The sequence below is a fragment of the Mandrillus leucophaeus genome, unplaced genomic scaffold (assembly GCF_000951045.1).
Source record: "Mandrillus leucophaeus isolate KB7577 unplaced genomic scaffold, Mleu.le_1.0 Scaffold614, whole genome shotgun sequence".
In the NCBI taxonomy this organism is placed as follows: domain Eukaryota; kingdom Metazoa; phylum Chordata; class Mammalia; order Primates; family Cercopithecidae; genus Mandrillus; species Mandrillus leucophaeus.
This window is the reverse complement of record NW_012106631.1, coordinates 339,845-364,499: the sequence shown is the minus strand read 5'-3', so window position 1 is coordinate 364,499 and position 24,655 is coordinate 339,845. Positions and strand designations below refer to the sequence as shown.

General features: G+C 35.4%; 2 protein-coding genes across 4 annotated transcripts in view; one reads left to right on the top strand and one right to left on the bottom strand.

Moving 5' to 3' along the window:
• Positions 1-20,048, top strand: part of CERKL (ceramide kinase-like) — a 129,573-nt gene extending 109,525 nt beyond the window's left edge. For 2 of the 3 annotated variants that reach the window (XM_012000042.1, XM_012000041.1), the window contains 9 exons: positions 7,964-8,038; positions 8,791-8,968; positions 9,046-9,105; positions 9,880-9,905; positions 10,001-10,109; positions 12,927-13,023; positions 18,455-18,493; positions 18,578-18,714; positions 19,548-20,048. In XM_012000042.1, coding sequence (XP_011855432.1) covers positions 7,964-8,038; positions 8,791-8,968; positions 9,046-9,105; positions 9,880-9,905; positions 10,001-10,109; positions 12,927-13,023; positions 18,455-18,493; positions 18,578-18,714; positions 19,548-19,629 — 803 coding nt within the window. In that variant the 3' untranslated portion in view covers positions 19,630-20,048. Of the gene's footprint in view, positions 1-706; positions 850-7,963; positions 8,039-8,790; positions 8,969-9,045; positions 9,106-9,879; positions 9,906-10,000; positions 10,110-12,926; positions 13,024-18,454; positions 18,494-18,577; positions 18,715-19,547 lie in introns of all 3 variants that reach the window. The other variant, XM_012000040.1, reaches the window with a different exon arrangement.
• A 2,089-nt stretch (positions 20,049-22,137) lies between these two features.
• The window catches only part of ITGA4 (integrin, alpha 4 (antigen CD49D, alpha 4 subunit of VLA-4 receptor)), an 85,885-nt gene continuing 83,367 nt past the window's right edge, over positions 22,138-24,655 (bottom strand). The window contains exons 25-27 of the mRNA XM_012000039.1: positions 23,392-23,490; positions 22,821-22,940; positions 22,138-22,306 (exon numbers count right to left, since the gene is read on the bottom strand). Of these exons, the coding sequence (XP_011855429.1) occupies positions 22,211-22,306; positions 22,821-22,940; positions 23,392-23,490 (315 nt within the window). The 3' untranslated portion in view covers positions 22,138-22,210. The remainder of the gene's footprint in view (positions 22,307-22,820; positions 22,941-23,391; positions 23,491-24,655) is intronic.

The following is a 24,655-nucleotide window of genomic DNA, read 5'->3' as shown; positions in this document are numbered from 1 at the left end:
GTATTTTGCATCCTTTGAACACAAATGATTGTGAAATGAATTTCTAGTATCTTATGTGTTACTTTCATGGATTCCACTCCCATAGTCTACTTAACATAAAGTTTTAAAAACTATACTAGTAGTACTATCTAGGATCAAAGACTAATAATATTAAATCTAGAAGTACCATATAGCACTAATATCAAGGAGATGAAATTCAGGTCAGGCTTGTAATTACTACATCCATATACTAATGATAATTAGCAGTTTCTTAAAGCTTCATATTCTACATGATTTTTATTGCTATCTGTCTTTTCAGAGCTTTATTGAGAATTAGCAGGATTTTATGACTTTAGCTGGTGTTAGTTAAATGAATTGCAGATGACAGTATTATTAACAAAAAATGAGAATGATATGCTTTTGGATGTTAACAGAGCAAAATGCTGGTCAGATGTGAGTTAACATGTTCAAATGTTTTCATACTTCTTAACACACTTAAAGCTATTTTGTCTATGGGGAATTATCCAGCTATTATATTTGTGAAGTAAACATAACTGTGTAGCATTTGTGTCTTACCCATTGACACATATTAACATGTTTGAAGGTACATGTGAGCAGTCATGCACATAGACTACAAATTAGTAAACTATTTTGAAGTCTAGATTTCATGAATTATTACCAATCATATTGAAGTTTTGCCTTCTTTGCTTAATTTATATTTTTCTAGTGTTGTCTGTGTTGGTGGAGATGGATCTGCTAGCGAAGTAGCCCATGCTTTGCTTCTGAGAGCCCAGAAGAATGCTGGGATGGAAACAGACCGAATCCTGATTCCTGTCAGAGCACAGCTTCCACTTGGCTTAATACCAGCAGGCAAGGGAGTGGCTACAGATTCATTAAACTGACCCTTCTCCCTCTTTTCCTTTCTTATTTGCTAACCTAGACAGCACAACACAGAATTAATGAACGGACTTTGAAAGATCCAGACTTCTGGCGTCCCCACTAGCAAATGTGAGACTTTTTACAAGTCATTTAATCTCTTTGAGCCTTATTTTTCTACTCTATAGAATAGGGATCACAGATATATTACTCACTTTATTACAAGGTTATTGCAGTACTAACCTTTGGATTAAAAAAGGGTTTAATATAGATAAACCATCAGTATATGGAATGGTTATTATTCTCCCTTCCCATAAAAAGATCTAATGATTACACAGTACGAAGCAGGAAGTTTCAAAACAGGGCCCCTCCAGTCTAGCTTCTTATAATTCCATATGAGGTGAATATGGTAACTTGCATAACTGAAGTATAACCAGATAACCTTGAGAATGCCAAAATTACTTGTGACTGGAAGGAGGATAAGGTTTGGAAGGGTGAGATTCTTAATGGCAAGGCTTTTTAATCTTTCTACTCACTGCCATTTTCAGCATCTAGAATAGACTATGCCACAGTGATGCTCAGTGAAGCCTATTAAGTGAATGCATGTAAAGAAGACTTTATATAGTAAATGATACTTGGATTAGGCCTTAAAATGGGTTGGAGCTGGCCTGAAAAGGTAAGAATGAGTTATTTTCTTGGCTGCAGAAGTAATAAAGCAAAGGCAAAACCCAGGAGTGTTTGAGGAATAGTGAAAAGGCCATTCAATGGAAGATAATGGTATCAAAATAGGCCCAACCATGGAGGCTCCTGCATGCCACAGTAAGGGCTCTGAATTGTATTTCATCAGCAGTAGGGAATAATGGGATGTTTCAGAGCAAGGGGGCAACCTGATTGGAGCTTGTTCAAGGATTCATTTTGCCTCACTGTGTGGAATGATTAGAGGATGGGGGCAGGAGAAAGTAGAGGTCAGAGACAGGGAGAACTGTTAGAGCAACACTGTGATCCAGAAAAGACGAAAACATCATTCAAAAACTGATTGTATTACACAGTCACTCATTCCAAATAATTTAAATAAATGATAGTGAAGGAAATTATTCATTTTAAAAAGTCATACATTATCCCTAAAAAAAAGCAGAATATTTTCCACTCTGATTATAGAAAATAATGCACATGGTTGAAAAATTCGTATTTTGATAACTTTATTCATTTAGTGTGGATTTTAGTATACTTAGTATTGTTGATAAGTTGACAGAGCATAATATATTCAAATGCCCTTTTAGAGTGTAAAGTCTTTCAGAAAAGTCAGAAATTAAAAGAAGAGAGAGATTCAGAGATAATCTGATAATTCTAGAGTATATAGGAAAATCTAAAATGGTTTCTAAGTAGAAGACAACAAGAAAATTTTGACTCAGAGAGAAAAATGATGCATTTTGGGCCATCTTTTCATGACATTTTATTTCTTGACCTTTTTATTTTACTTTAGTAGTTCTGACTATAATGGTGGATTTCCCTCCATGCAAAGTGGATGTGCTTAGGACACTTCATTAGTACTTAAATTCCTGAGGTCATTCACTGACTGCCATACATCAGAAATAGAAAGATGGGTGTCCCTACAGGTATGCATTTGACATAAATTTGGTGGTTGGCTATAAAAACTGGTGGTTATTCTTATGTTTTTAGTATGTAATTCAGATTTTATAAAGGAATAGCATTGAGTTTTATCACTATTATAATTTTTAAGAGTATTTCTGATTTGGGGAGCATTTTATGTATTCTTTGGATATTTGTAGTAATGCCATTTTAACATGTCTTGTTTAGAAGACACAGTATGCTGCCAAAACTCTGGTCATTGTATAGGAGTTCTAGCATTCTAATTCTGTCTAATAGGAGGGGAAAGTCATGTATGGGATATGTTTAATATGAGGACTCTATGCCTAGTCAGGGCTTTTGATAGAGAATGGGAACAGGAACAAGGCAGGAAATTTTCAAGCTGAACATGAGGAGACAGTGTGCCTTTGAAGCCATTTGCCTCCTGGAGAGAGACACCCAGAGGGAGAGTGTTTAGTAAATTAATCCACTGAGCCAACAGACTAAGCCACTGAATTATGGTCAGACTCAAATGGATCAGATGTGGGGAAGCCTGTATTTGAACTGCTGGCCATTAGGAATGGTGTTTGTTGCTATGGGAACTGGTACTAAGGAACTATACTGAGAGAATCTGATTAAAGGGGGAGGGGGAATGGAGAAAAAAGCCTGAGAGGACATAAAAATAAAAAAGCAATCCAGTTGTTGTAAAACAAGGCTCAATCCACATACTGATGGCTGTGAACCATATATTCCTATAGAGTTTGCATAAATAAATTCATGCTTTCCAATTAATTTGAGGAGAATAAAATATTGCCGAGGGACTGTTAATTTCTATGATATTTCAGGCAAAGAACCAAAGTGTAGGTGCCGTTTTCATGAGAATTTTAGATATGCTTGACTAGGAAGTCATTACATCACATTTATCTGTTTGGATGTGGGAGACATTAACAGCCTTATGAATATTCATGGTGTCTGGTTAATTAAGTTAATTGTTCTGCAGAAGTGCTTGCACTTCCAAGGACAATTTTTTTTTTTTTTTCGCCTCCGTAGTTTCTCTCTGGTATTTCATCAGTAATTCTTTACATGAACTGCTACTTCTGTCCTTACTTTTTGTATTTGGAACATTTTAGCAGCTCTCGGGAGGGAGTGGTGGGCAAAGTTTCTGGTAGTGTTAAGAAAAATAACTTTCAGGCTAATTAAAATGTTTACCTTGAGGTAGAACATTTATAGCTTTTGTGAGAACATTAAACTTACACCATTGTTATTTATGTGAGCAGCATGTTCTTTTGGCATGTAGACATCTTTTCAAATAGAGTACAGTTTCCTGAAACAAAATGTAATCCATCTTTCAGATTATCCCAACAAAATATGTAACAAGCTATCATTTTGCAATCTTACATATACTTTCTCATAAACTTTCCTTTTTTCTTCAGAATGTCAAAAACCACATTTAAAGACTGAGGTTCAGATTAATGAGTAGTCAATGACTAAAATAATTTTCTGACTTCTAGTCATGTCCATTATCACTGCCAGCTTCTACAGAATTTAGAGGAAAGTTGCAAAACCTGAGAAGACATGAACAATTTTTAAAGCCATCTCTAGCATTCTAAAGAAAATTTGTACTTGGGCATACTCAGCATACTTCAAACTCACAGGGAATAAATGGTCTATATTTTCTTAAGGCATGATATGTGTCATTCTCTATTGCACATGACATTACATTATGTTTTTTAATAGCCTTTCTAGAGGAATGCTTTTATGGTCTACTCCTAATTAACCATGGTAATGGAGGAAATGTGTTTCATGGAGTACTATGATCCATCGATAATCCTAAATATCTCACTCTAATTACGTGGCCTCCTCCAAAACCTTTACCACAAATCTGATTGGATTGTGGTAACAATCCAATCAAGCACAATGGATTGACTTGTTTCCTCCTTTTCTCTCAATCCATTCCAGATTTATTAGCAATTAGATGGTCAAAGGGCAGGCTGTAGAGGGCCACAAGATCATTGGAAAGGCCTGGATAAAGATCCACTGAGTAACAGGTTTCTACACTACTTGTTTTCAAAACTTAGGGTCCATAGACTCACCTTGTGAACTTGCTAAAACAGATATCTAGGTCCTCCCTCCTCCAAACACATTCTGATTCCATGAGTTGCAGGTAGAACCCAGGAATGTACGTTTTTAACAAGCTCCCACGTAATGATGCTGCTTGGACCATGCATTCCAGAGAAGTTTCTCACCAAGTCATTGTGCATACAAACCACCTGGGGATCTAATAAATTGCAGACTCTGATTCAGTGTGTCTGGAATGGGGCCTGAGAGGCAACATTTTAAAAATATTTGTTTACTTTCATTCATACTTCTATTACTGTTTTAATACCCATTATCCTTATTTTTAAATGGACAAAAATTATATATATTTATTATGTACAATGTGATGTTTTGAAACATGTATACATTGTGAAATGGCTAAATAAAGATAAACATGCATAAAATTGATATAATGATCACATACTGATTTTACATTGAGAACACTTAAAATCTCTCTTAGAAATTTCCAAGTATATAATGCATTGTTACTTAACTATTGTTTTAGTCTGTTCTCACGCTGCTATAAGGAGATACCCAAGACTGGGTAATTTGTAAACGAAAGAGGTTTAATTGACTCACAGTTCAGCATGACTGGGGAGGCCGCAGGAAACTTACAACCATGGTGGAAGGCAAAGGAAGAAGCAAGGCACATTCTTCACAAGGTGGCAGAAAGGAGAAATGCTGAGTGAAGTGGGGAAGAGTCCCTTATAAAACCATCAGATCTCATGAAAACTCACTATTACAAGAACAGCATGGGGGAAACCGCCCCCATGATTCAGTTACTCCTACCTGGTCTCTCCCTTGACATGTGGGGATTATGGGGCTTAAAATTCAAGATGAGATTTGGGTAGGGACACAAAGCCTAATCTTATTAACTATAGTCACCAAGTTGTATAACAGATTTCTTGAATTTATTCCTTTTAACTGAAAGTTTATATCCTTGACCAGTATCTCCCCAATCCTTCCCACCCATTAGCCGCAGTAACCACCATTTCACTGTTTGCTTTTATGAGTTTAAGTTTTTCAGATTCTACATAAAAGTAAGATCATGTGGTATTTGTCTTTCTGTGTTTGTCTCATTTCATAATGCCCTCCAGGTTCATCCGTGTGTTGTAAATGACAGGACCTCTTTAATGCCAAATAGTATTCCATTGTGTATATAAACAAGCTGATTGTCCCTAATCTGAAGGCCTAAAATCCAAAATGCTACAACATTAGAAATTTTTGAGTGTCAGTATGATGCCACAACTGGAAAATTCCACACCTCATATGATGGGTAGCAGTCAAAGTACAGTCAAACCTTTGTTTCATATAGAAAAATATTTTAAATATTATGTAAAATTATCTTCAAGCTATGTGTATAAGATGTATAAAACTTTTATGTTTAGACTTGGGTTCCACCCCCCAGATATCTCATTACACCAACAGTGTAAAAGTCTTCCTATTTCTCCACAGCCTTGCCAGCATCTATTGTTTCCTGACTTTTTAATAATCGCCATTCTGACTGGTATGAGATGGTCATTGTGGTTTTGATTTGCATTTCTCTGATGATCAGTGATATTTAGCTTTTTTAAAAATACATATATATATGTTTATTGGCCATGTAAATGTCTTCTTTTGAAAAGTGTTCATATCCTTTGCCCACTTTTTGATGGAATTGTTTTTTTCTTGTAAATATGTTTAAGTTCCTTATAGATTCTGGATGTTAGACCTTTGTCAGATGGGTACATTGCACAATTTTTCTCCCATTCTGTAGGCTATTCACTCTGATGATAGTTTCTTTTGCTGTGCAGAGATAGTTTTCCTGATTTCTTTTTCAGATAGTTGTAAGTGTACAGAAATGCTACTGATTTTTGTATGTTGATTTTGTGTCCTGCAACTTAACTGAGTTTGTTTATTAGCTCTGACCATTCATGGAGCCTTTAGGGTTTCCTAAATAAATGAGATACTGCCTACAAACAAAGGCAATTTAGCTTCCGTCTTTATGATTTGGAAGCCTTTTATTTCTTTCTCTTGTCTAATTGCTCTGGCTAGAACTTCTAGTACTATTTTAATGAGAGTGGTGAGAATGGGCATTATTGTCTTCTTGAGGTACAAGACATTGTTTCTCAACTCCTGCAAGTCATTTTAATAAGCACTCAAGTATTGTCATTCCTGCTTGACAGTAGGCCATATTTTGAGTAACAAGGGTCACAGCATAACTTGCCTTTTGGTGAATCAGTTGGAACCAGTTTGCCAGTTCATTACAATACACTTTTCTTTGCATTGGTATTACTAAAAGTAATTGTGCTTATTTATTATTAATAATTAAATATGTTTATTCTTAGATAGTTACCTAAAAAATTTATGATTTTAATGACCTCTTGGTTGATAATGGCTAAGCTGCCTCAGCTTCTCCAATTTAGTAACCCAAGTACATATCAGTTCAAAGTAACACAAATGGAAGCAATTATGTATGATCACATAGAAATGCTTCGATTAGCAAAATCCAGAGAACTGGTCTTTGCCTTGATAACCGGAACACACCACATCCATGCTTTCACAGCTCTTGGCTATTACTGGACTTGTTATATCCTTTAATTCAAGAAAAATTGTAGCTTCATTTATTCTGTTCTTAATAATTTTAAATTCCCTTTAGCCTCCTGGGAATGGGAGGGGCTGGCTGGTATTGTCCCCTGTATCTCAGATTTCAGTCACACATAAACATTAAAGGGGCCTGACTTGGGGAGCTCTTTGCCTCTGTGGACTGGTGGGGAAAATCTAGGTGTGTCTTAAATTCTAATAATCACGAAAATCAGAAATCATAATGTTTCAAATACAAATCTTCATACATGGAAAATACAATGGAATTAAACATTTTCTTCAGTGTAGGAGACATTTGTGAGATAACAGGGGATTCTCATTTGGCTAAGAGCTTACCTCTAAGACTCATTAAATGTATTTAGACCATATTTTTTGTAGCTTGTAGTTATTTTATTTTTCTGAGTTATTATTTGGATTATTTTCTCTTTTATTTATGTATGCATTTGTCTCTGCTCCCCAGAGGCATCCTTTTGCTGTTGATCATTATTTTGGCATTGAAGCTAAAAACCCATTCATTAAGGTTGGATGGAGTGGGTTTTGATATAGCTAGCATTTGGGAGGTAGAAAATAGACATTCGTGATCAAAAAAGCTGTAAGTGCTTACTATAAACTATTTTTAAATTCCTAAGTAATTTAAATATTCAAATAATTGTGTAGACATTTGATGTGCATCTATAGTGTGAATAAGAACTTCTAATATTCACATTAACTTTTCTGATTTTATAAATTCTCATTTATTTTTCATCTGAACATTGCAGAATGACATCTGTATAAAGTAAGAGCAAATGTTAATTGAACACATTCTACCCTGATAGTGCATGTTTTAAAATTGCTTTGGCAGGATCTACCAATGTACTGGCACATTCTCTTCATGGAGTTCCTCATGTGATAACTGCAACGTTGCACATTATAATGGGTAAGAATTCTTCCAAAGCAGTTCACATTTTATAAGGAAATTTTGATTTATATAAGGAAGGCTATCTTATTTCCATCAGACTTTAAGGAAAGGCAGGTTCTTTGTCTCTCAAAGTAGAGAAATGTTTGACTAAAAGATAAAAAAGTAGTGCTTCACTATGTGGACTGCCTGTCTTTTCAAAATACTTGCTTTGTAAAGAGCAGTAAACTAAGTTTTACTGTAATCTCTATAGAAAAAGAATGTAGTGTGCTCAAAATAATTTTATAACCAGATGAAGAAAATTAATGCATACTCCTTAAGTATATCCAACACTGTTGTAGGACTCTACCAAGACTCTAGGACTAGGATTATGTTATTAATGAAAAACATACCAGAAAAAAAATTTCAGCCAGTGTATATAGATATTTTATTATCCCAATTAGTAGAAAGCATATAAGCTCAGGTGTATGTAATACCAAACTACTGCTAAATCTAAGTTTACCTTGCCCATCTACTTTTCTTTGACCATGTTTCATAGAAATAGCAATAAGCTGAAAAATTTAGTACTCTGTGTTTCTTCACTAGCACCTGAACAAGTTAAAAAGGGTAATTGTTGTAGTTATAGATAAAGGGAACTGAAGAGAAAGTAAGGATGTTCATGGTCTACTGTACCTTGAGATATTCTCCTATAAGCCAATAAATATGCTCTCTTATATTTGCTGTTTTGATACAAGTCCTATACTCACTGACTAATATTTAATATAATATTCAAGGGCATGTACAGCTGGTCGATGTCTGCACCTTCAGCACCGCTGGCAAGCTTCTTCGCTTTGGGTTCTCAGCCATGTTTGGCTTTGGTGGAAGAACTTTGGCTCTGGCAGAAAAATATCGATGGATGTCCCCTAACCAACGGAGAGATTTTGCTGTTGTTAAGGCACTGGCAAAACTTAAGTAAGTCTTTTTCTTAAACCAATAATTTTGTATCCCAGGTTCAATGACTGTTAATAACAAATTTCATTATATTTTAGGGCAGAAGACTGTGAAATATCATTTTTACCATTTAACAGCTCTGATGATGTGCAAGAAAGGTAGGTAAAACTCAATGTAATACAGATAACCTATATCTTTCTTTAAAGCATAAAACATTCTGACAAACAATTGATCAGACTTAGGATCTTTGGTTATTTTTCTAACACAGTAGTAAAGAATATAGAATCACAGACTCTTACAGGTCCTAGTAAGCAAACAACCACTTGCTCAGCCTTTTTCTCTTCTTCCTTCTTTCTTTTCTCCCTTCCTTCCCTCTCTGTCCCTCCCTCCCTCCCTCCCTTCCTCCCTTCCTCCCTTCTCTTTTTCCCTTCTCTTTTTCCCTTCCTTTCCCTTTTCTTTCCCTTTTCTTTCATTTTTTTTTCCTTTTTCATTTCCTTCTTTTCCTTTTTCCCTTTCTTTCCTTTTCCCTTTTCTTTTGCTATTTATTGAGTGCCTATTATATGCCAGGCACTTTGAATACAACAATGCATCAAAAAATGAACAAAACACATAGTTTTGTTCCTCATGATAATTTTGGTCTAGTGTGTAATATAAATATTAAAGCTATACTAAAGAAGGGTTATAGTCTTTAAAGAAATAGTAAATTATTGTTCCTTATAATACTATTTTATCTTTAAATGAATCAACATATTATGTTGGCAGCAACAAAATTGTACACGTTTTTACTTACTATCTAATCAAAGAAAGTAACATGTAATGATGAGTTCACTAATTTTCTCATATTTAATCGATTTGTGTGTGTGTGTGTGTGTGTGTGCGCGCGCGCACGCGCGCATTACCTGTTTTATATCTTTGTTTTTTCTTTCTTTTAGGAGGGCACAGGGATCTCCCAAATCTGGTGAGTACAAAAGTATCTCCTTGAGAACTGTGCCAGGTTCTGTTGACATTTTGCTCTGGTGAGGGAAAATAACCAATCACTCTCATTACCTTTAGACTGTAATGATCAATGGCAAATGATCCAGGGTCAGTTCTTGAATGTCAGCATTATGGCAATTCCTTGCCTGTGTTCAGTGGCACCTAGAGGCTTGGCACCTAATACCAGGTTAGTAAGCATTTTTATTGAATTGTTGATACATTTCTTATAGACCATTTTTTTTCCAGGATATCCAATTAACTGTTGGTTAGCTAGAAACTTAACTGGTAGTTTATCTTTGTATATTAGAGAGTCTAAGGGATTTGTCATTACAGTAGGTTGAGAACAATTGTTGAACTAGAATAATTATCAGATAATCATTGACTATGTAAGTCACTGAGGCTAAAATATTTCCTAAGTTTCATTGATATAATTTTATGCCTACTTTGCTTGATTTATTCATTTAGTTGTGGAGAACATTATATTAAATGCTGATATTTCTTGTGAATGTCTTTGCTTTCCAACTTTAATGCAAACATAAACATCCTTAGCATGAAAAATCACATATATGTATATTTGATACTGTATTAGTCTGTTTTCATGCTGCTGATAAAGACATACCCGAGGCTAGGTAATTTACAAAAGAAAGAGGTTTGATGGGCTTACAGTTCCACGTTGCTGGGGGGGCCCCACAATCATGGTGGAAGATGAAAGGCACATCTCACATGGCAGCAGACAAGAGAGCTTGTGCAGGGAAATTCCTATTTTTGAAACCATCAGATCTCATGAGACTTATTCATTACCATGAGAACAGCACAGGAAAGACCCACCCCTTGATTCAATTATCTCCCACCACGTCCCTCCTACAACACATGGGAATTATGGGAGCTACAAGATGAGATTTGGGTGGGAACACAGAGCCAAACCATATCAGATACCTTGAGTCAAAAGAAACATTTCAGTTCTATTTAATGTGAATAGTAGTGCATATCAATCTCCTGCCCACATTTGCAATGGAATGAAATGTGAGACGTCTTATATATACCTTTTTATCCATAGGATATAGACATTCCTTCTCTTGCACATTCTTCTTAAGCAGCTGTCCATTATGGGGCTGAAAATATTTCTTTCCTAAATCCAATCCTGTAGAGCGTAGGAGAAAGGATCATGTGTGTTGTGAAATATAGCCAATAAACAGGGAAATATTCAAAGTTAGAGAAGAAAACAGAAAAACTGCAAACTTGGATATTGAAAACCCAGATGGCAAGGTCCTCATTAATTACATCTAGTGCTAAAACTTGAAAGGAGTATTTTGAACCTTGTGTGATTTAGAAATTGACCCTGGTGGTTTCCCCCCACACCCTCAGAAATCCTAGATAGCTGTGTGCTTTTTTAATGTAGTTTCCCTGACTAAACTTGAAGACATGGCTAGCTGACCAAGGAGCTATGTTTGGCAGGACTTGAGACAATGTTTATCTAACCCTGCTTGTTCAAGGACCTTCTTGGAAGGGTAGACCTCTTCTGGGAGCAATTGATTCATAGCTCCTTCAAAGCCACTCCGTAAATGTTCAGCTTGACTAGAATTCCACTGCTGACTTTCCAGGCTTAATCAGTATTGATGAATTTTTCAGAGAAGGATGACTAATTAGAGATTTCTTCTGTGGTTTATAATCACAACATGCCATCTTTGCAAAGGCCTTTCGATCAAAACTCATTTGACCAGAGATTTTTTCAGAGATGTAGCTTCTGATGATTCAGGATGATTGAACAGGAGATTTCACTTTCTGCTTTTTCCCCCACCATGATAAATAATAATTTATGTTAAAGTATCTCAGTGCAAATTGCCAATAGGAACTAATATTCTTGTATTCTAAGTATTCTAAGATTAAATATGTTCATAGATGTGAGACATTTAAAGCAGTGTCAGCCATGTATGTTGTGTTTCTATTTCAAGTAAAGATTGCAAAGCAGGCATAGGATAATGCTTTTAATGTTTACAAAATTATGCAATTAAAAAAAAAGATGCACAGTAACACTACCATGAATGTTTTGGTGCTGTTTATTTTTAATTGGGAAGCAGCAGCATGATGGAAAGAGTGCTGAGCACCTGGGATATTGGTGCTGATGACCATTTTTTCTCCGTGTGCCTTTGAACAAATCACTTAAACTTGGAGTTGTCTTTTCCTTCTATGTGAAATGAGTGAATGATGAGATAATCTCTAAGGTCCCTTACAGCTCTGACCTGTGCTTCCATAAGATACTAAGAGCTCTTTTTTTATTTTGTTGTTAGATTAACTTCATGTTTGCACTGAAATCAAGCTAGAAGTCATTTGTATGTATTTCTGCAAACTGCCTTCTATAGCTTGATGCATTTGCAAGTGGCTGTTTTGGCACTAAATCACACCTCTGAATTTTCAGTCTCATATATTGGATGGAACAGTTATGCAAGATTAAAATGTTCAGTCATTTAACTGAACATGTGTGGCAGCATTTGTTCACTCCATTTCATCCATCCAAAGGCCACTTTGATTTATTTCATTTCCTATGTCACTTAGACCTTCTGTCCATAAATAAATATTTAAATCACACTTTAGATTTTAGAAAATGTTGAGCTATTTGTTACACCACTTGTGCATATTAACTATTCTATAATACATCTTTTAACAACATAGTTTCACATTTAGAGTTTCTAATTACATTGTATTTTAAATTATGTCTGATATGTGAGTAGGAAGCTTGATGGTTTGTTTGTAAAATGCTTTAATGTAAGAGCTTATTGAGAAGGGAGCCAATGATTTAATAAAACTCATTTGAAAGCCTGCATCATTTAAAAAATAATAGCAAGATACAGTTTATGAATTTTAGGTAAATGTAACATGGTGATTTATCTGTCTTGTCCAATACTTTCAATAAACAGTATACTTGTTATAAGGAACAGTGTGTCCTAATTTTTGGTATAATCTCTCAGTAAACTTCTTAATGTCTAATAGAAATATTTAATTTCAGATTAAATAATGGAAGTATGGCTCTTATAATTGCCCGAAACACTTCTCGGCCAGAATTTATAAAACACCTGAAAAGATATGCCAGTGTAAAAAATCAGGTATAGTAAATTTTTTGTTACTTATTTATAAAGCTATTAATCATGTAGAAGAAGATGCTACAAGAGTTGACATCGAGTCCTGCCTCCTAAGAAGGTTTTATTTTCTTCTGAATATATTAAACTTTTTTTCCAATCTGTTTCATCCAAATTTTGAAAAGCATCCACCAGTATTAATATAGATTGGCCTTTTTTGAATGATGAATTAGTGGTTATGTATATATAACCACAAAGATAAAATAAGAAATGTAGTGTTATCTTGCAATGTGAAGTAAATTAAAGATAAAATTACATACTCAGGCTGTTCTTCAGAATGAAAAGAAGTGAAACTTGAGAGTGTAGCCTTCTTGATATTATGGCAGCAGACTTTCTAAAGTTATGATCTTTAGATCTTCCTGACATTTGTTTGCATATCTGCCTATGCTCATTGATTGAAATAGATCTGTAGATATGTATTTAAAAATATGAGACTTTTATATAAATATTCATTCAAAATGAGGATGTGTGAAGATATATATTTCCACTTAAGAGATTTGCTTTAAAAAGAAACAGTAACTGTTACAAACCATATTATTTTGGCAGATATTTTGACCTGATTATTAGGAAAATGATCCTAGAAATATGTGAATTTCTGAAATTGTGAGTCTTTCAAGTACATAGGTATGGTTGTAAAACCCTATAGTTTCACACTTTTTGTTTTTTTTTGAGATAGAGCCTCACTATGTTGCCCAGGCTGGAGTGCCATGGCGTGATCTTGGCTCACTGCAACCTCCAGCTCCCGGGTTCGAGTGATTCTCCTGCCTCAGCCTCCTGAGTAGCTGGGATTACAGGCTCATGCCACCACGCCCAGCTAATTTTTATATTTTTAGTAGAGACAGGGTTTCACCATGTTGGTCAGGTTGGTCTTGAAAGTCCTGACGTCGTGATCTGCCCACCTCAGCCTCCCAAAGTGCTGGGATTACAGGCGTGAGCCACCACGCCTGGCCCACACATTCTTGAAGTTATAAAATGGTGCTCGGATATAGTTGGGAGAGCACAGATGGGAGGAGGAGGAGGAGAGTAAACCCAGCCAATGACTGGCAGCTGAACCTTGCTTATGTACCATAGCCATTGCAAGTCTCTCCATTTTTGCCTCATTATATTTTCAAACTTTCTTAGGTCATCTTCATGAAGTTTGATCTTCTGTCTATAACATTATTTGATCCTCATGTATTGAACAACTAAGTGGGCTGCTTAGGAACGTAAATCATAAAAAAATTAGATACAGTCCCACTTCCTTATATGTCAAAGTAGATCAGCAGAGATAATGTAGGTCGTGAGCCTGCGTAACAACTTTATGTATGTGTTTGGATGGAATATGGAGACTTACTGATTCTTCAAAGGAATGTATGCATTTTCACATTTTACTAAATTTCTAAACGTTAAAATCAATTTTTAAAAAACCCAAAGCACTATATATTCATTGCTGTTTTTAAGTCAGAAAATAGAAACAAGAAAATGATTTTAAGCACTCAAAATTCCATGTTCCTCAGGATAAGTATCATTACATTGGTAGAAGTTTTTCCAAATCCTTTTTTATTACATAAATGAGAAGTTAAGTGACTATTAACCTCATTCATGTACCCCTATTTGAGAACTTAAATCGTCTTAACCTATTAATGTAACCCTGAGAAGTTCTGTACTTATTTTGGGGAGGTGTATGTTGCACAAATTGTTTATGGAAGATCTCTTTTGAAATTGCCCATGGGGCAAGTCTCTTAGGCAAGTTTTGTAAACATTCTTTTTTTTTTTTTTTTAAAATCAATATACCTTTCTTCTGATTTTAAAAGCAGTGGTTCCCTTACACATAAAGACAGACATACAGAAAATAATACAAATCTGTGTTGATAGGAAGATGCCTTCTAAAAGAGATATTATGCAGGATTTATCATATTTTCTCATGTACTCTACCAGGCATATCTGGCTTTTGACACAAGAAACAGTTGCCAGTGTGTGATTCACTGGCCTTAACTCTGATTTATTTATCAACTTTCAAAAATTAAAATCCATGCTTTTTTTTTTTTTTTTTTTTTGCAAATAATTCTAAAATATTTTGTATAGTGTATATAGTAAGAATAATTAGATTGATTCCCAGGGTGACTGCTTTCAAGCAATGTTAATTTGATTTGTTAATTATCTACACAGGTGTGTGTATTTAGGCTCTTTCCTTCATGGTGACATTAAAAATGTGAATTTATATAAATTTTGTAAGATTATGAAAATCAGATCTATGTAAAAATCATATCTACTGCATAATTCGTAGCAGTGCTGGTATTCAGGAAGGAAAATGTGACAATTCAGTTTAAGGAGAGTAACATGTGCTTCTCTGAACCATGTTTACCAGGTTGAATAAGCGAGCGTTACTGTATAACACTGTAAAACAGATTGAAACCACCATGTGCAGAGTGGCTCCTGTTCCTTCCCCATCTCTATGTAAAATTAGATAGAGGGTGAACATTACCCTTCAAAGTCCTTGCAGCTCCATCCTATTGCTTTGCCCCCCTTCTCACTGTCCACACTTTTCTCTTTCATTGTGACCATTTTTGGTAGGGAGTTTAAAACCTTAAATGTGAGTGCTTCCCCCAGGATTTGTTTACAGTGCTCTCGTCGTCTTAGGATGCCCTCTCTTGGATGGCCTCATTGCCCCTCACTTTTGAACTATCTGAACATCATACACTCCCAAGGGTTCTGTCATCTCATCTTATCTGCAGAACCTCTGTCTTCTTGTATGCCACAGAGGTTCTGAAACTCACAGGCATCTGGAGGCCAACATGTCTACAGCTGACCTTATCTTTTCCCCTAAAGTTCCTTCTGTGTTGGTCTGTGCAGGTCAATGGCACCACTTTCTGCCCATCCAGGTTACCCTGGATTGTTCCTTCTTCCTCATTCCTCAGTACCAGTCCCCTAACTTGTTCTGTACATCTCCTCTTAAATGTTTCTAACATTTCTCCCTCACCTTAATTCAAACTTTAATCCTTTCTTGCTTATAGTAGCCTCCTTTTGGCCTTCAGTTTCTCTGGTCTTGTCTTCCATACCTCCTTTTAGAGAAACTTTGTTCTAAGACACACATTTGATCTCTCTCCTGCTTAATTCTTCAGTGACTTACTCTTGTTGTCAGAATAATATGGAATTTCCTCAGTCTGGAATACGCGGCCTTTGTATCCAGGTCCCTGCCTGTGTTGCAACCCTATCTCTTATTTACACCCTCCACCACATTCCCAGTGTTTTGGCATTTTATTCATTGTCTAAGGTTGCCATAAAAAATACCATAGAGAAGATGGCTTAAACAAACCAACGTATTTCTTTCATGGTTCTAGAAGCTAGAGCTGCAAGACGATGTCAGCAGGTTTGGTTTGTCCCGAGTCTTCCCTCTCTGGCTGGCACACGGCTGCTGTCTCACTGAACCCACAAGTGAGTGGTCTTTCCTCTGTTCATCTCCAATGCCTTTTCCTATGTCCAATTTCCTCCTCTTATAAGGACACCAATCGTATTGGATGAGGGCCTGAAGACATCATTTTAGCTTAATCACCTCTTTAAAGATCTTATCTCCAAATACAGTTACATTCTGAGGTATAGAGGGCGAGAATTTCAATACAGGAATGTGAGGTCCAGTGGGCATGATTGAGCACCTAGGAATCACACTGAATTCTGTGTAGTTGCTTGACCATGGTTTGCCTCTAGTTTTGTAAATGCTTCCTCTCTCCAGACTTTCTTCTCCAGGCTAAATATTCTGTGTTCTTTAAGGCTCAATTCAAATGGGAAGCTTTCCCAACATCCATAGACTGTTTGCCTCCTCTTGTTTCCTGCATTGAACTCCACGCTTGCACCATCATGGCACTTTTGTGTATCACAATTGTAACTGCTCACTTCTCCTCCCCATGCCCCAAACATACCCTCACACAGGATACTAAGCTCTTGGCTCCCTAAAGTCCCACTTTAACAATGTCTGTGGCTTCACAGTTAAAGCATTTGAAGGATGGCTAGATCTTCATTTTGTGAGGTGTGCACATGATAACTGCTGATTTAAGATAATAGACTTACTGGTGGTGGCTGTCAATTCTTGGCATTCCTTGGCTTACGGTTGCATCACTCCAGTCTCTGACTCTGCCATCCTTGGCATTCTTCTCTCATAAAGACATCAAGCATATTGGATTAGGGCTCACCCTAATGACCTCATCTTAAGTTGATTCTACCTGCAAAGACCCTACTTCTAAACAGGTGACATTCACAGGCACCATGGGTTAGGACTTGAACATAGTTGGGATGGGGGAGGGAAATGTAATTTAGCCCATAACAGGCAGTTGTTGATAATTCATTTAACACACACTAACATGAATGATTATGTAGATAATTCTACAGGGATGAGGCATGTAGCCAAGGCTTTATACCCAAGGTGGGAGATCTAATGCAGTTATTGTCAAACAGTTTTGCTTGGGGCCCTCTAGTTCTGAACCTCAGTCACAGCAGCTGATGCGCTGATATCATGTACTGTTTAACTGTGTTTATAGTATAAACCAGAAAGTCAGCTGGACTTTGGTATCTACATATGTAAAATATGGGTGTTGGGGAAAATATTAGTTTTCTGTCAACTTTTAAAACTATGTGTTGCATTGAGGTTTATATGTGGAAAAGAGGAAAAACTATGTAGATGGTGTTTAATTAGGAATATATCTCATCATTTATCTGAAAACTGAAATGAGTAGTTTTGCATTCCTGCTAAAGTTACTTGGCTATATTTTCTTAATTATTTCAGAAAATACATAGTGCTTTTTCAGTATAGTTTCCTTAGGCAAACAAGAAAAAAACGCAAGTAGAAGTTTACCTTGCACCATTCTATAGTGGTAAGTAAACAGTGATCTTGCAGCTCATGTCCATTGTTAAAGTGGGAATGGGGCAAGCAAACACCTGTTAAAATCCATATTTAATTGGCTTCCTCTTTTAAAAGAAGACATACGTCCCATTTTATCTTCAGAGGTTTAGACCTGAGTTCTTCCAAATTACATTCCAAGTGTGAAACTTGCACTAGTTTGCTTTATGTCAGCTAAACTAATTGACAAGTTGATAAACTCAATGGATTGTATGTCTTCTGTATCTACAGGCCAGCATTAAATATTATCTTTAATTGAAAAATCTACAGTATCATTATTGTATGCAACTTCTCACAGATATGTACTATTTGTCATAAAACAATATTTCTAGGTGCTAGATCTAAACCCAGAAGGCTTTGGATAAGAGATTCCTTCTTCCAAAAAAAAATTGGAGATCCCTGCTCATAGTCTCAAAGCTATTAAAATGTCAGCATACATGTTGATATTTACTTGTGAGAGAGGGCACAGTGAACTTTGTGTTAGTAGCTAGAGATAAACCAAGTATGATTATTTGTATTTATTTTTAGTTCAATTTTCCATTTGTTGAGACTTACACTGTTGAGGAAGTAAAAGTTCATCCAAGGAATAATACTGGTGTATATAATCCAGAGGACTTATACACATCTAGATGTGAGACTTACACTGTTGAGGAAGTAAAAGTTCATCCAAGGAATAATACTGGTGTATATAATCCAGAGGAGGAAGAGGATGAAACTGCTTCAGAAAATTGTTTCCCTTGGAATGTAGATGGTGATTTAATGGAAGTTGCATCAGAGGTCCATATTAGGTAAGTCTTAATTATTTCACCGCTTTATATGTCAACCAGTAAACGTAAATCTAATGGTACAATGAAAGCTCTCTTCTCTGAATTATCAAAGCAGGCAGTCGGTTAGTTTTTAAAAAATCAGTAAATCAGGGAAGCATGAAGAGACATGCACAAATTTCAACAAATAAGTAACCTTACATTTATTCACCAACTGTTTCGTAGAGCGTGGTTATGCATGTCTACATTGCCTTTCTAATTTATTGTTGTGCAGAAACTACAGATAATGTCTACAACTTCCATTTTGGATTTTTAAAAATGGATCAAGATCTTAAACCTTTTAGTGGAGCCATCTGACTAGTCAAGTGTTAGATTTTAATCTTTCCATCTTAGTTTCCTCTCACTCATAATTACTGTAACACGTTTTGTTCAGCAATTTGCTTTTATTAGGCCTTTACAAAGCATTCAACTTCCCTTTGGAACAATTTTACATAGCAACTGGTAGAAACAGGTTTAGGAACCTACAAACTCATCCTTGGTAGGCATTGTGACACTCAGTGGTTAGAAGCAGCATGCAGGGGTGCCCACTAGACATGGGTGTTCTAGAGGCATGACTATTTTAAAAAGGCAATGGAGAACATTAGACACTCAAGGAAGTCAGTTATTACTGTTGTTGATGATTTTTCAGACCTTCTGAGTTTTCTAGATTACAGCTGTGTTTTCTACATGACAGCTCTTGTGAATGCTATGTTATGAATTTGTATTTGGCATTGTGTACCATACTTATTAGGTGTATGTGTGAAAAATAACAAAATATGTTGATGAAATAACGAATTATACATGTGTTTTCTTTACAGATTGCATCCAAGACTTATCAGTCTTTATGGAGGAAGCATGGAAGAAATAAATGATTCCAAAGTAACAAGTAATTGTTTCTAAAAGAAATGTACAAACTAGAATTTTAATATAAAGAAATATGGCCATGCTTTAAACCTATGGTCCCCACCCTTTTGGGGACCAGTTTCATGGAAGACAATTTTTCCATAGATGGGGGAATGGTTTCAGGATGAAACCGTTCCAACTCAGATCATCAGGCATTAGAGTCTCATAAGGAATATGGCACCCTAAACCCCTCACATACCAGTTCACAATAGGGTTCGTACTTCTGTGAGAATCTAATGCTGCTGCTGATCTGAGAGGAGGAGAAACTCAGTAATGCTCCATTGCTTTAACTTTCCGCTGTGTGGCCAGTTGGGGATGCCTGTTTTTTAAACAGATATTCTAATATAAATTGCTATTTTTTGTTACTAACAATTAGTCTCTAGGGCTTTAAAAGTCAAGATGAAATACCAATTCAAATTCTGGTTTTTACAATGTGTTTGTTGGACACACAGAAAACTTTGCAACCATCATAATACATCAATATTTAACCTAAATAATTTGGATTCTTTTATTTTTCAGGATTATGTTAAATTTCCTATATTCTGGTATAAACATAATACAGATTTCATAAGTCTACCTTGATTTTACTGCTCCCTAATACAGAGCAGTTAAATTTCAAAATCACATAGTTTGCCAAAAAAGAATAACCCATCCCTGTCTTCTTAAAGTGGTAGGGTTTTAAAATTCATCGTACAGGTAACAAAGTTGATAACAAATATTATTTTGAACTGGGCAAAATCTAGCCCCATATGTAATTGTGTTCCTCTTGTATCTGAGAGGCCTGTGTTGGACAATCATAGTACTCTGCTTTTACTGTGCTCAAATAACCTGAAATATATAGTTGTTTCTGAGTAGGAAAGAACCAAATTTAAATTTTCTTAGTGACCATCCTGGAGAAGACACTTCTAAATCGGGGCTTACATTTTTCATCTATGATCCTAGATAGTCTTCTGAAAGAACGACTAGACTTTTTATAACGATACAAAGTTTTTAAAAAATACATAAAAGTTTATTCCTGTGTATACACACTCTGGGTTCAGGAGGTTTTGTGCTTGTGTTTCACTACTCAAATGCCCTTACGAATCTCAGAACATTCCTCACCATCACTGCAGGCCTGTGAACAGATAACTTTCATCAATTAGGATGACTGGCTAGTGGCAGGGACTTCATATAAAGAAATCTTTTCCAGAATTGTTTTTTCAAATTGCCCTCTAATTTGATCACTTCCTGTAATGGATGTTCAAAATTCGGCCATAGCTCTCTTATGAAGACAGAATCGGGTAAAATTATATTCTGCAATTATCTATCATAAGCATAAAATAAATATTACAAAAATGATTGTATTTGCAAATAAAAAGGTATTTAAAGATATTAAAATCCAGAAAGTTATTTCATTTAAAATAGAACCTCATATAATATGAACAAACTATAAAAATATTTTAGCTGTCACTTAACATTTCATGAAAATTTTATATTCACTGTATACAAACTGAATCAGTATCTTTCAGCTAAATTTATGAATTTTGTTTCTTCATTTCCATGCAAAGGAACACTTACATTTGTAAAGAGTAACAAAGAATTGCATCCAAGCAAATATTTGTGCGATAGTCAATATTTTACATAGTACATGATACATATGAAGTAACATGATATATATGAAGTATAGGCCCCCTAGTCTTTGCACAGCTTTGGTTTTAAAGTTATTAGTGAGGTATGGTTTCCATATTTTTAAAATCAGTGTATATGAGCTAAAGTGCAACACTCACACGATCTTTTGTTTCAGAATATAAATTCGAATATTTTATAACAAAAGATTTGAAGATGGTTCTTAACTATTTACTCCTGGGTATGCTTGATAAAGGTGTGTAAATATATACCTAAACACATGTATATATACAGAAAGATGGGGAAATCCATAGCTGTATAAAAATAATTATCCAGAAGTCATTTCATTAAGCTCAAACCAGTGTACATGTTCAGTCTGAAGTTTGCCCATTAGGCCTATAATATTCATAGTCTGCTAAAAAAACAAAACCCATAGGAAATGTATTATAAATAAAGGGCTTTAAAGAGATAATGGTCCACTTCCACTCATTAGAAAATTTGGGAATAGCTCTCTAAAAAATCATATTTTTAAAGAACATATTTTGAACAAGTCTCAAAGATGTATTTGAAATGAACCTCTGCCTACCCAGCAGGGTTCGTTTTACTGAGGCAAGCACGTATGGTAAGTAGTATTTCAAGTCTAAGACTTCTCCAGTATGATTTAACTCAGTTATACTTTCATTTCAAGATATCTTCAAGGATTTACTTTTCTTGAATAAATTGAATGCTTTAGTGTTTCTCTACCCATTTAAAAGCTGAGAGATTATCTTCGGCTGTATTATTACCTTTGCAGTTCTTCTTTCTCAAAGAGTAATCACTGCTGAGATTTTCCCTTTGCATGAAGACATAATATGTCACGAGATCATGAGTAAAAGAAGTCCGAACAAAATTCATTTTTTCTTGTAAACAGTGTCTTAAATTTCTTTACTACAACCTGAGTCTGTTTTCCATTCTCTCAATTTGAAAGAAGTCCTTAATCATCATTGCTTTTACTGTTGATGTAACTCCAACTGTCTCTTCTGTTTTCTTCTTGTAGGATAGATTTGTATTGTCTTTTAAAGAAGCCGGCCTGAAAATAGCATTACAAAATCACTAGTGTATAGTTATAAACACTCTTATCTACTATACTCATTTCTAATAACTAAGCAGTTAACACCAATATTTCTTAAACTGCATCCTTTGTAACATCAATCGTAAAGGTTTAACAGAGGTAATCAGTAAAAATTAGTGGGGACATACTGGGTTAAAGAAACATTTTTGTTTTTAATGCAGAAATTCTCAGTGATACATACCACATTCTCTTCAAAATTGACATTCAGTATAATTTGCAATCTTTTCCAAATGATTTTTTAAAAGGAACATCTTTCAAAACAAATTAAGAAGGCATATTTTTCTAGAAGGACTTTGGTGTTAAGAGAAATGTGAGATCAGTACTGAGCAACATAAAAAGTTAACATTAAAATAGTGAAATATTTAAATCTAAATAACTTGGAAGTCAAATAGGCTTTGAGAAAATGTCATTTTGAGTAGTTTAATGTTGGTAATTGTTAGTAGGTTAATGTTGGTAATTGTTAAATGCTTACCTTCCACATAACATATGAGATCAACAGAAGTACAATAAGTCCAAGTAGCAAGCTACTTGAAATAATCACTATGGTGAAATAACGTTTGGGTCTTTGATGATGTAGTCCTTCCAGGAGAACCTATGTGAATTAAGAAAAGTAAAACCCAAAAAGCAAAAAAGAAAAAAAGAAACAGTTTAAAAAGTTGCTTATATTTCCTTTAAAGCCCTGCCATAATCCCCAATAGTATTTAGAAGTACCCACCCTGTTTTCTTGCTGGTTCTAATATAATTGCAGGAAACACTGGTAACTGTTTAGCAGAAACAGTGAGTGTAATGGGCTCTATCCATGACTTTTCCTCCAATCTATCCAATTCTCACTGCTGCCCAATTCACCTCTCTAAAAGAACTGCTGTGTTGTTCCCTCCTGCCAGTTGTGGAAAATGCCAGCTCTCAACCAAGTATTGAGGACCCTCCATGAGCTGGTCACACTCTACTTTCCCAACTCAGTTACTCAAAAGGAAGTAATTATAGACACCCTTGAAATGTGTTTTCCTATAATTTTAATGCAGCAGTTAAGAAGGTAATCTTACATGTGCAACATTCTCATCCTTGTTTAGTTCAATAACTCTTGAATTTGGCTCTGGAAAACTTGTTGCTCTTATTTCAAATTTGAGTGCTGAAGTCTCATCCTGTGTAATAAAAGAAAGATCACCATGGCCTGGTTTATTTCCTGAAGACATATTAATAGAAATAATTTGTCAGGATCTTTACCTTCTATCTAGAGGTTTTCACAATTTACCTTCCCCAATTTACTTCACCACTTAAAATTAACTGCAGTGCTTCCTTTGGTTCCCAAAGTGTGGTCTTGGTATTAATGTATATAGTATCATCTTATCGAAATCCTTTGATTAAATATAGCTACCTTGCAAATAACTTGATTTAAATATTAGACTACAGCAAGAGGTAAGTTACCATTTACCAATGTTCTCCACCCTGCCACCGCATATTGCATCTATCTTATTTGGGCTTTTTATTTTTTTCTAAATTATAGAATTCAAATATAAAATCAGTGGATGAACTCAGAACTTTATTATCTAAAGCAGGGATTCTATAATGCAGAATCCATGAAGCCTGGGGACGTGTAGATGGGTTTTACGAGTTCTAAGAATCTTTAGGAGACGTTTTCATGTGGGCATTTGCTGAGGGAGATGAGAATATATTTAGTCAGATTCTTAAAGAGGGATATGACCTTTAAAACTACTGTGTAAATGTTATTTAACATTTTAGAGCCAAAAATGACAAGCTTCATACAGATCTAGAGCAGTGGTTCTCAGCAGGGAGGTGATGAAATCCTAAGGGACGGTCAGGAATGTCTGAAGAAATTGTAAAGTGTCAGAACGTGGGAGGTGGCACTACCAGCAGTGAGTGTGTAGAGGCTGAGGATGCTACTAAATATCCTACAGTGCACAGGACAGCCCCCAAAAACATCTGGTTCAAAATGCCAATTATGGCTGCTGATGGGAAACCTAGACCTAGAGGAAAAGAGAAGGCAAACTGCAAAAGGTTAAATGACTTGCTGATGGTCTAATGACTTTGCTTTTTGCACAGTTGAAACTAAAATGGATATTTCTTCTTTGCCTGTCTACTGTATCTTAAGCACTGTTTGACAATTTCAAAAATTCCACTTGAACAAAACAGCTGCCATTTCCTTTGGCTTCCTATGTTCCATGAACTAAGTGCTTATAAAAATCATCTCATTTATCCATATTGAACAGATGAGAAAGCTGAAAAACAGAACTCCACATAAAACTAGTTTCATCTCAAACTACTCCTCATAAATATACATGTTCCTTT